The 12,507-nt window shown below is 35.1% G+C and overlaps 1 protein-coding gene across 3 annotated transcripts; it reads right to left on the bottom strand.

Moving 5' to 3' along the window:
* Positions 1–739: 739 nt before the first annotated feature.
* Positions 740–9,386, bottom strand: il17rc (interleukin 17 receptor C). 3 transcript variants are annotated; one of them, XM_038279864.1, is made up of 17 exons: positions 9,245–9,386; positions 9,070–9,165; positions 8,894–8,967; positions 8,264–8,614; positions 7,746–7,941; positions 5,849–5,955; positions 5,639–5,747; positions 5,384–5,428; positions 5,150–5,268; positions 3,480–3,536; positions 3,327–3,387; positions 2,997–3,226; positions 2,626–2,679; positions 2,487–2,538; positions 2,256–2,351; positions 1,862–1,900; positions 740–1,781 (listed from the first exon to the last, which is right to left on the bottom strand). In XM_038279864.1, the coding sequence occupies exons 4-17, from the start codon at positions 8,369–8,371 to the stop codon at positions 1,240–1,242; spliced, it is 1,815 nt and encodes a 604-aa protein (XP_038135792.1). In that variant the 5' UTR covers positions 8,372–8,614; positions 8,894–8,967; positions 9,070–9,165; positions 9,245–9,386; the 3' UTR covers positions 740–1,239. The 3 variants fall into 3 exon arrangements, with proteins under 3 accessions (XP_038135792.1, XP_038135790.1, XP_038135791.1); XM_038279862.1 differs by having other exon boundaries at positions 7,722–7,941; XM_038279863.1 differs by having other exon boundaries at positions 7,722–7,941; positions 9,251–9,360.
* Between the last annotated feature and the right edge of the window lie 3,121 nt (positions 9,387–12,507).

The raw sequence follows: 12,507 nt of genomic DNA on the forward strand, positions 1-12,507 counted from the left end.
ATTATTGTAATCTTTAATTTATTGTTATCTTTAAGTGAAAAAAATCATAAAAAATGAAAATATAGGCTTGAAGACAATTTATTTACTGTAAATAATGTGTTTTACACAGGGAATTCATATATTTGATCTATTGAAGTGGGGTTTATTTAGTGTCTGAAAAGAAGGTTATGAAGAGTCTAGGCTATAAAGTACAGAAGATCAATCAAATCATCAGTACCAATACTTTTTAGAATATTAAAATACGCGTTGGCATTGCAGGCTTCCCTGACTCTTTCCAGTCTTACAGTAAGCCTTCAATTATAAATACATTACTTGTAAACAATAAACAAAGCAAAAGTTCAACAAGATAATATAAAACAGTAGCCTTTGGCACAACATGGAAACTGGATAAAACATTTCAAATAAACTCAAAGAACAAGTATATGACTACTGGATAGTGCATCACTTAAAATAGCAAAATAAAGACAAATATTAATTTACAGAAAAACTGATACTAAAGCAACATTCACAGTCAATAAAAAGCGTATTATGACTGTTTACCTTCTTGGACGGATTCACCTTTTAGACATGATCTATTTGAAGGTAAACTGCCACCAAACTACCCATCAGAGCGGGGCCTCTGATCAGCAGCCGTATTTCTTATCACCGCCCCCCTGGATTGCCTTAAAAATATCTAGTATTAGTACCTAATCCACTCAGGGTTAGGGTGCTCATTTTAAACATGTAAGTTAAGTTTGTGGCGCACTTCTCAACTTTTACAATTGTATTAAAATATGTGCTTTTCTACAAATAACTGGCCAATGCCAGTAATTTGAAAGATTTATCAATTGCTTAAACTGATTTGGAGTTTAAAAATTGTAATTAATTTAAGATAGCCAAAGTCTAAATTGGTTTGGGAATCTGTCAGACTAGCCATTACTTTGATCAACCAGTCTGGATTTATAACAAAACAAGACTTTTTCAATACAAGTATCTACTTTAAATTTGTCATCAGACCCTTGCATATAGAGTTCTAAGCTGTAATGTAATTTAGAAAAGATTAGCACTTAAAGATTCTTCTTTTATCTCATATTCAGTCCAGATGACAATCTCCTTCATGCCCACCCTGTTCTGTAGCAATATTTACATTCTTTTAGGCTCTCAAATATTTGTTTAAAATCATTATTTGTAAATGTTTAGCATTATGGTCTTCATATTAATCCGTTTTGAAGTCTCCCCCTTCCAACCTTTCTGTGTCTTTTACCTTGCCTCCATGTTTGTCTCTACCACAGTCAGCTCAGCTGCGAGTGATTGGCTCTGAGACGGGAGCCAAAATAAAGGGAGACCTTGAAGCAACTCTGGAAGCCTCCTGTCACTGCTGTGAGTCTGTCTCTGAGGAGAGTCAACTTTCACCAGAACAAAGCGATCAGCCGCCGTGCCCAGCCTCTTGTGGGCTTGAATGATGAACAGCGAAGCTGTAAATAGATCAGAATAAGTCGACCTTGTCTGTTGTTGATCCCCTACTTCTCTCTCTTGGTTCAGGAGGGTCCACTCTTCTGTTTTTTCAAGGGCTTTCTGGTTTAGAACAAGCAGAATTCGACCACCCATAGTGTCCAGCTTCTGCAGTTGGGAGTAGAGCCATGGCAAAGGTCCCATTGTGCATTGATCCCTCCTGCACCACTGGTCCACAGACACACTGAACCCTTGGCTGCAGAGCTGAGTACCCAGCTGACAAACTGATTCTGAAACTGATTTATCCACGTCTGGGGGGCTGAGCAGCACCACATGCCCCTTTTTGCCAACTTGAAGATGAAAAGAAAACCAAATTCAGAAATGTCTTGAATTATTATAAATGTAAAGTTTTACATGTAAAAAAACTTACTCTTGACAAATCCACCGTGTCGCCAGCTCCATGCCCATTCTATAAAAGTCAGAGATGTCACAGTAAATATACCTGGCAGTTTAGCAGATTGACAATTTATTTTTATTGTTTGTATCATATTTGACGCTTCAGAAAGTGTGATGCGGAGATTTCTAATAAACATTATGTGGTTGATGATGAGACTTTCAGACTGAAAGTAGGTTTTGTATAATTTGCAATAATAAACCAGTCAATGTTTTATAAGACATAGTAAACTATTATACTGCTGATAAGTTAGACCATCTTTACGTTTTTCTGGACATTATTTTTTGCAATATTTTAAAATAAAGAGTAACCCTAAATAACCAAAGAGTTTCCTTATAACATGAGAGGTTAAAAGAAAATGGAAACTTACTTTTTACATAATCACGAAGAAAATAAATCATTAGTCCAGTTAGAGAAACAAGAAGCATAACACCAACAACCAGGAGGGTCCAGCGGAATCTACCAGCTGCAAAAAATACAACCCCCCCAAAAAATGATTATGAAACACTTAAAATTTTATTTTCTGAGAAAAAAAATGTATCCTTTCAAACTGCATAAAAAGTATGACAACATCTATAACACCTAACCATTTCCAACTTACTGTCAAAAGCACAGAATGGACCAAATTCCTGCTGTGCTCCTTTTATTTTCACCTGGAGATATTAATAAAAGAATTGTGACATTATCAGCTGTTTGTTGTACACAGATATATGAATGAAGAACTAGTGAAAACATTTTACCATCACACACTGAGATATCCATTCATCAACATTTTCAAATGCACCTTGTGTTTCCTAAATGAGACAGAAAGGACACCTATCACTGATCCTGTACACATTTATACCAATCCAGACTTTTGCATTACCAGATTACCAACTTTTCTAAAAATTTGAAGTTTTACAGAGCATTCAGTTAAATAAACATGACCCTTGCAACAATATATGTAGAATAATATAAAAAAAATAGGTACTAAAAGTAGTTTATCAACTCCATAACAATGGTAGAGATAAAATAACTTAATCATGACTGCATTTGGGAGAGCATCATTTGTATTTCAAAGAAAGACAAACATATTCAGATAATTACAGAACAGTAGTTAGGCCCTTCTTACCCAAACGTCCTTGCTGTTCTGTCTCCATTTGCTCACAGCATTAATGGCCTGCCTTTCCTTATTTCCCCCCTTGCAGATGCTTGCTTTATAACAGAGCGACACTTCACCAGTCAGCCTGCAGGGGGCAGTAAGGTTCCATAAAAGTACTGAGCTCCCGTCGAATATTTTACTCAGACGCACATTCACAGATATATTCTTCCACATCAAGTGTTTTAATTCAGATGGCAATCCTTAAAACAAGAAGAAGTAAATAGATTGTATACATTACAGATTACTTATCCGCCATTGTTGTTGCAGGAATGAGACACATTTCAATGCAATTTATGTTACCTGTTTTGTTAAAGGGGCACGTTTGAGTGCGCCAAGGTCCCAGATCATCTTCATCCCATGCCTAATCATCACAAATATGTTTCATCATAAATGAAACAACAAACAACCAAAAAAATTGGAATTTGTTTTTTCTAAAGAGAAAAGTGTGATAACCTGTATGCACATGCACGGGGCAATGGAGGACAGATGAATGATGGTCTGGGTCAGCCTCTATTTAAAAAAGAACAAAATGATGCAAATTAAAGTTGTTGGTGTTGACATGGTTACAACAGGAATGCAGAATGTATTGGTAATTTGTTAACAACTATTAAAATACTTTAAAATAGCCTACATTCTGGGGTATTGAAAAGGATCAACTGCAAAGCAGCTATACTTTATAATAACAAATACCATACATCCAGCCTGACTAAACCTGAGCTTTCACACTAGGGGTCACCCTGAAAGTCTTATAGCTGTAATACTAAACAAAGGTTTCACAATGTGTCGAATTAGGGGGTTAAAAAATATGCACACCGCACCTTTCAGATTTTATTCACAAAAAAAAAAAAGAAAAAAAAAAAAAAGCTATGTATCCATGTTTTTCCTTCCTCATGACAGTTGTGTAATAGGCTACTTTGTGTTGATCTATTTAGAGAAATTATGAATAAAATACAATCAGGTTTGTAGTATCACACAATGTAAAAAGGTAGAAGGGGTAATGCTAATTCTGAAGGTACTGTAGATAATGAATTAGATAAAGCAGAAATAATATACATTTCTATGCAGCTCAATATCAGATTTCAGACTGTTGAACTGTTTAAAAAAACTCAAAATCATGTAACAAATTCTGCATCACACTGATAACACCAAAGTGCTTATTTGTACCATATATATATTCTCTGAACTTCCATATCAATGCATTTTTTCAACATGTTTTTTTTCTCCCACCCTGTTTGCTTTTGATCACTGATGCACTTTTGTATAGAATCTGTGTATACAAAATGACAATCAAAGTTGTCTAAGTCTATAATACATATTGCAGCATTAGACGTTCTAATCAGACAGCTGTTATTGGCTGAAAGGTAAACAATTCTCCTAAACCTTTCACCTTTTGTCATTTGTCGAAGACTTTGTATAAAGCCACTGATGTGAGTGTATTTGGAAAAAAAAAACATGAATTATTAAAAACAATCATTAATTTAGTTAAATCTAGCTAAAGATATATTTTCAGAAATTAGTTGGTCTTTTTAACTAGTAGTTATTGTCGTTTGCAAGGAGCTGAAAAACTTACTTTAGAAACTACTTCAATAGCTTCATAATCATCAGTCAGAGCTTTACTGTACCACAAAACTCCTTCTTGTTCAGCAGTTTTTTAAAAGAACAATTCCCTAATCTAACAACAAATGATTTCACACCCATGCAACTAACATAAAACAACAATTACTGACTTATTTTGCAAAGACAGTAAAGATGCTTTTGAGTTGTCTTTGCGAGTTTACAAATAAAATTCTCATATTTTATGCTTAACACTATGGTGGCTCAAGAGTTTATCAGATTGATCTTGTTTTATCATGTGATAATAGATCACTATCTAATCTAGAAGAAATGAACAGAGAAGGCAACTTTAAAATGTGTGCATGTCTAAAACAGAAATATGTAGCATAAAAGTTTTAACTTTGTTTTTTTTATATTCTTCTTATTGTGAATTGATACATATTTGCTTGTATATATTCTTGAGAATATGTAAGCTAATATTCCTTAAACATTAAATTTTCTCTCATTGCATTTCTCTGATTAACTTATCCTTTTCTCTCAAGGGGCAGTTTCTCAGGAGTAGCACTAACCCGGCAGTGTCCGTTCTCCTCGTATTTGACACACAGAGAGGGAGGGGACTTGTTGTTGCCCTCAATCTGCAGCTCAATGTGATTTTCCTTTAAAACATGATTGATGAGGAATTTCTGAACTGAAAAAAAGGAAAAATAACTATTGTCATATTTTCTAAAGATATACTGTACACAGAGATATATCACACAAAAATCCACAATTGCCCAAGGTATTTGCTTTTCTTTTTTGCTTACCTGGACACACAGGTATATATTTCTGCCTAAGCTTCTGGGAACACACTGCGAACAGACAGGAATTTGTATGATGTAGATGCACATGTAGTGACCTGCTGCTTAAAAGGGATAACTTGGTTTCGTGTTATGCAACTGAGACTTCTCAGTGAAGCAATGCCCTGGCAGGCATTGCTACAGACTGCAACAGATAAATCTGATGTTTCTGCTACACCTTGATGTAAGCTGAGATAGAACTGCAATTAAAGCACAAATTACCTTTTTCCTCTGAAGGAGCAACAACTTCTTTCTTTGGGGAATTTAATTTGTTGGGATAAACAGATAATTTGCTGCTAAAATGGAATTCATCTGTGATCACCATTGAAATCTGTTAAGATAAGATGGTGAAACATGTTTGAAATTATGTACCTGGGTGTGATCAAACACTTAGCAGGATTACAAAGTTCATGGAAATTTATGGTACAGTACCTTGCTCTTGTTCTGGTGAGTAAGAATTGGGTAATTAACAGTAAACTCCACCTTCTTGCATATTGGCACAGTGCTGGCTGCTTGCTGGTAGCATATTGTCACAGACGCTGTAAAAACAGAGCATGAAGTTATACTTGGACTGAATCAGCATTGGAATGATTGATATATTCAAATAAAGCTTGTGTAAAACTTGCATCACTTTTAAAGGTTTACTTGAGCACAGTGTAGGACAGAGAGAGTGTCCTTTTATGCAACTTACTGCCTCTGACCTACAAAACAAAACTCAAGCCAGCTGAGCTTTATTCCTCTGCTATGTTTTTACCTATGAAATTATACATAGACTAGATCATTTGGCTGAGATTGAGAACTGGATGTCTTCAGGATCTTTTTGTTTTATTTTGTTGTCTGATTCAAGACATTGTAAGCATTTTTCAATACTCCTTTTTTCAAATAAGAGACATACATTGTTTCTTTCTTACTTGGAATATAAATGTTCTTGGCTTATCCTTAGCAATGTGTCTCACTTACATGCTCAGTTTAAGAAAAGATGCATTAATAAAAAAAATGACTTACTTAGATTTTGATTTTTTGCAGTGTAAGTGATCTCAGAAAACGGTTATCTTAAAACTTGGGTGGGGTCTTTGACAATTGCCCTCTCTGGTAAAGGTGTGTAAAGAAACTTAAAAAATAACTGTCTTTTAAAGAGATTTGGGGACCACTTCTTTTTGCAGCTTGATGACAGTGAGATTTCTATAGTTTTGTTGGATCTCTCTGGCCATCCTAATGACTGTGGTTGAGATAAAATTGAGTTCTCTAATTGAAAATATCAGCCTCTGAATCATATAAAGCCAAAATTTGTTTTGCAACACGGTAATTCAGTGGCTCTCCATCCTGGTCCTTTCCTGCTGCTGTCCTTAAAGTTTAAGATGTATTTATGCTCCTGGAAACGTATTCAAAACATTGTATAATCTTCTCTGCAGGCTCTTAGGTCTCCTTCCTTTAGCTGAAGATTTTTCCAGTTTTTTTTTTTCTGATCTGGAGCTTGAATTGTTTTTACTTAGCAGTTTTGACTTTTTTGCAATCATTATCTTCATTCATATTAGCAAACTGCATACAGCCAACTTAGCTAGCCTTAAATCTGTTGCAGTCTGTTGAGGAAAGAGTTCATCCAACTTTCTGAAGAATCATTAAAAGTAGCCTATGCATACCTTTCACATCCACATGCCTGTGTAAATATTTTTTCGTTGTGAACAATGATTAAACCGTGAAAGGCAAACTTGAACAGGATGCCAATATGTCCATCCCTTCAGTGATGAAGAAAAGTTCAGACCTGACTGGCAGAGCCACTTTTAATTGTAATACTAACACTTTGCTCTTGCGTGTAAATTGTGGAAAGCAGCTGTTATCTGGCAGATATATCAAAGGTAAGAGTGTCTCCAGAATTTGTTCTCTACTTGATCAATTTCAATTTTCTTCTGCGTTGATTTATTGATGACTGTTTCTAGAAGTGGCAGGGAGTTGAGGTGATGTGAGTTAAATGTGTTTAAAAAAGTAGAAAGTGTGTAAGAGAATATTTTTTTTGTATAATTGGGACAATAAAATAGATGTGAAACAAATAATAGCAATAATGTTGTTGGTGTGCAGTTGTCTATTGGATCTTTGAAAAACTATTTAAAAACTAGTATAGCACACATTAATATTGATGAAATTTGGAAATGCAGAAGATAATATGATATTGTTAATATTATGATTAAAGAGAATGGTGTAACTTGACTCAAAATCATATATAGGTCATTACTGTTACTATTACAACAACAAAGATAAATATGCTTGCAGCTTAGAAAAAAAAGAACTGGATTTAAAAAAATCTTACACTTTTCATTCCTTGTGTTCTCACTGTATTCTTCCTCATCATCGCCAGAGTGGCTTTCATTTTCCACCTCCGTAGGAATGCTGACCTCTGTGTCTATGACAAGACAAAGCGTACAATTTCCTCTGGCCTTACAGCAGAGCTTGAAAGATGGTTCAAACTGAATATCCACAGTGTCCCCTGGATTATACACACCATCCTTGATGGTGCAGTCAGAGAATGCCTTAAAAGCAGAAAGTTCAGAAGAAGGGACATTTTATGTTTTTTTTTTTTTAGAAAAGAATTAAACAGACAGCAAATATTTTTTGTTCTGTCTACAACACTCCCAAGCTTCAACAAACTGGCGGATGGCCATATCTCACAATCAGTTTTTCATTTAATTTCATCAATTTAACATGTGACCTCCGCCAAGGGAAATTAAAAGTCAACACTGCAAAGCTTACAGTAGAAGGAAATTAAAAGCTGCAAGGCATTAAAGTAAAAACAGTATTTCATCCCACTGAAATGTAATTTTGAGCGCAACCAAGCAGTATATCATACAATACCTGTTGGCAAATGACTGCATCGCTGTGATGTTCTATGATCTCCAAGCCAGAGGATGAAGAGCACAGAATGAAGTAAATGCACCAAACGGGCCATTTGAGAAGAAACATTGTTCATCAGATCTACAGGAGTTCTACAGTATATTTCTACACAGAATCCTTTCCAGCCGCCTCGGGAGGAAGGTGCATTGTTGCTCTCTTTGTGATGTTCTTTTTTTTTTTTTTTTTTTTTTTTTTTTTGGTGTGTGTTTTAGAAATTAACTTGGTGCTATCACGACAGAAGTTGCTATGGAAGCAGCCAACTGAGACAAACAGAGAGAGGCTGTTTCCTGGGTTTTTTCCTCTGTTTATGGCCTGGTAAAAAGAGAAATATATTAGGCTACAATTATTTTTGAGGGACACTCAAAAGTATACAGATGAGATTAGCTTTCTTTCCTACAATAACTTTTAAATTTAGGAAGTTTGTAATTCATCCGTTAAGTTTATTTAAAGATACAGAACCTAAACAGGTCTTCCCAAAAGTTAGCAGGATTGATTGGGAAAAACAAAAGAAAGATTTAAGCAATAAACATGTTTCACTACCACTTATAATCAAATCAAAAATCTTATTTAAATTATTTCTTGATTACTTACTGTGTTGAGGAATCTATGACTGTTAAAGCGTCACCAAGCTTTTTATTTCCACTATCCGTCAAAGCGTATCACACCTTGTAAAAGTAGGCAGCGAGTTAATGACTCATAAAAAATCTGCACAACAGAGCACGTCAGTGCCCTGACTCAGTATATGCCCCACCTCATTTCTCTCTCACCTCTCTCCCTCAGCTCTCTGTTCCTCTACCTGTCTCTGATTGAGCCTCACATAATCCTGAAACTTCCTGTTTGGACTCTATATAAATACAGAGTAACTGCAACAAATGACACAGGTTAAAGTACAAAAGTCTCTTTTTTATAGTAAAGAGAAAAAAAAAAAAAATAAGCTCCTACCTGTACCTTCTCTGTCACGACAGAGGCACTCAGATAACTTGCTTCCCATAGGTGGATTGTGTGAGCAGTGGATGGTGTATACTCTTGTCTTTGTATAAACTGTTTCCTGACAAACAAGTTTCTCATCCTGATTCTTAAGAGGCAACATACCTTTGGCCCCATATAACTGTATGGGGCGGTTCATTCAGTGTGGAGTGTGTCGAAGGTTACACTGTGGTGCATGTCTGCAGGAGAAGCTTAACTGGTTTGACCACTTTAAGTTAGAAGACAACCCTTTTTCTCCTCTCAGGAATGGTGGACAAGGAAACTAATGATGTGTCATGTAGATTATAATAATGTAATAGTGTGCATGTTTCTAGACATTTGAATTGTGGGGGATGTGGGTTGATCTGACCAGGATTTTCAAATTACCAGATTTATAAATAACAAATGTTATTTCCATCTTAAAAATAAGATCTTTGAAATAAAAAATAACAACTTCTCTTCACCAGACTCTGCTATTTGTCCAACACCTTTCTGAAGATTTTAATGAAGGGTTTCCTATTCCTCTACCTTGACTGCAAAATAGTCCAAATATTTTTTTCTAACTCTCTCATGTCAGACCACGAATTGAAAATAGTTTTAGATTTTCACCAGTCATTTTTATTCAAGTTCCTGCTTCTGAATGTTTTTTTTTAAGGTGTTTTATTGAGACCTTATGTATGAATGTGTGCATAGATGTTTGCTGATTCTGTATGTCTCTGTGTTTCTCTGGAATGGAGTCTGCAGAGAAGTCCTGTATGGCACTGTTAAAGCATCCAAACATTAAAATATCTTTAAGTAAGGGAATTTGAGTGGCTGGCCTTACTGCAGTAATTAAGAACAAACGAGACATTAAGCTGCCTTCACTTTTATTTTTTGCCTTCAGCATAGATTGCTTGCTTGCTAATTGTGGTTAAGAGTTACATTTCATGCATTCTTTGTAGATTACACTGTTCAACACTGATAAAGGCTATCTTAACAGCAAACTGTAGGACACTAGCTCCAAATTACACAAAAGCTTTCACACTGCCTGTGTTGTTGACTTTATCAAGGGTTGCAATATTAATCAAGGTTGTAGTTAAACTTCTGTTTTTTTTCTTTCAATGGGATTAGTTTAAGATGTTTCATTAATATACTTAAAAAAACATAGTGCCACTTACTTTAAATGTTTCTTTTATTTTGATACATGCAAATATGAGGAATAAGAAAATCATCCAGGGTCGTCCTTGCAGGCTAGTATCAACCAGAAACAGTATAGCATATAATAAAGGGACCACAAGAATGGCAAACAGCTAAATGTATTTCAACAATCAACAAAAGCAAAATAGGATTTTAAGAGCACCCTTCCACAGCAATTACCCCTTGACTCAAAATCAGACAAGGTGCAAGCACAATGGTATCAAAAATAGACACAAAAGAGAAAAAATATACGGTAGTTAAGTCTGACTTGTCATTCTTCGTGCAGGATAGCCCATGATAACCCGCTTTCTTATAACATTTATATTGGTAGCTGGATCAGTGGGAATAATGGTTTCTGTTAGGTTGTGTGGAGGTGTGAGGAGAACCCGAATACAGAGACGGAAGGAGGCAGAGAGGAGTTTTTGCTGATTTAATGCCAATCCAAGGCAACAGAAGCAAAGTCCAAACACAAAATACAGAGAAACAGGAGATGTCATGGAAAACACATACAAAGGCAAGAAATGATGAGGAACCAGCAATAAGAGACTGTACAAGAGGGGTATAAATAGGAGACTGAAGAAAAACTGGGGATAATAAGCAGACAAGGAGCAAGTGTGGATGGAAGAATCTAGAAGAGAGCTAAGGTAAGGAGACTGACACAAGGGGGCAAAAGAGGGTAAACAAGAAATAAACTCAAATATAAACAGAAAACAACACTCTGGACTCGTGGAGCAAGTGGCTGAGAGGAGGATGCTGTCCAAACTTACATCCATCATGGACAACACCTCTCACCCCCTGCACCAGACTGTAGAGGAGCTGAGCAGCTCCTTTAGTCAGAGACTTAGACACCCTGTCTGTAAGAAGGAGCGCTACCGCAGGTCATTCATTCCTGCTGCCACCAGACTCTATAATAATGCACTATAACCACAATAACTCCTGTAAAAACCACTGTGCAGCTACATTATAGTTTCTTTTAATTTATTGCCTGTGCAATATTCTTTGCAATATGCTGAATGTGCAATATTTCTACACCTGTATATAAGCCATCCGGATTGTACATACTTTTATTTCTCATTTTTTTATTTCTTATTTTTATTTTGTTCTTCATTGTGTGCGATACATGTACAATTGCACCTTAATCCTATTTATCTTGATATACTGTATATACCTGGATATACTGTATATATATTGCTTATTCTTAATGCACCTTTTTCCTCCCTGTTTGCACCTTCTGTAACTTCTATGCCAATATGTGACGAGTGAATTTCTCCGCTGTGAGATCAATAAAGCTCATCTAATCTAACACAAAATGGAAATAAAAATAATGAAAATTCAAAAAGGAAACTTAAACAGAATCAAAGTATGACAGTTTCAAAGTAAACTGAAAAATGGTCTGATAGGGAAACATCAATTACAGAAACATAAAAAAATGTGCTGATGACCAAGGGTCCATTTCATGAAGCAGGTTTACCGAAAACTCTAAGTTGTGTAAACCTGACAACAGGGAAACTGACCTCTCTGGTTCACAGGAGAATTGCCCCAACCTCTGTTTCAGTCACCATAGTAACATTATCCCCAATGCTAACCTGGTCAGTAGCAAGTTTTCTTCAGTAATCTTAAAAAAAAAAAAAAAAAAAAAAAAAAAAAAAATATATATATATATATATATATATATATATATATATATATATATATATATATATATATATATATATATATATATATATATATATATATATATATATATATATATATATATATATATATATACATATACATTTTGATTTTGATCAGGAGTGTATATATATTATTAAAGGTCATATTAAAGATCTTTAATACACATGAAGAACTACTGAAATTATTTTTAGATTACAGATGAATAGATTCATTAAATCTGCAGTGGAAAAGGAATCAGTTTAGGTTTAGGATTCACTTAATAATAACTACCTAATGAGCCTACTGGCAAATCCTGAGGGCATTCCATGGGACTGATAGCCACTTATAATGGCCTTTAGGGAAATAATCCCGTAATATTTTCACGGCAACAACAGCTATGGCAAGAT

This window comes from Cyprinodon tularosa, unplaced genomic scaffold (genome assembly GCF_016077235.1).
Source record: "Cyprinodon tularosa strain WSP-4 unplaced genomic scaffold, ASM1607723v1 ctg154, whole genome shotgun sequence".
In the NCBI taxonomy this organism is placed as follows: Eukaryota; Metazoa; Chordata; class Actinopteri; order Cyprinodontiformes; family Cyprinodontidae; genus Cyprinodon; species Cyprinodon tularosa.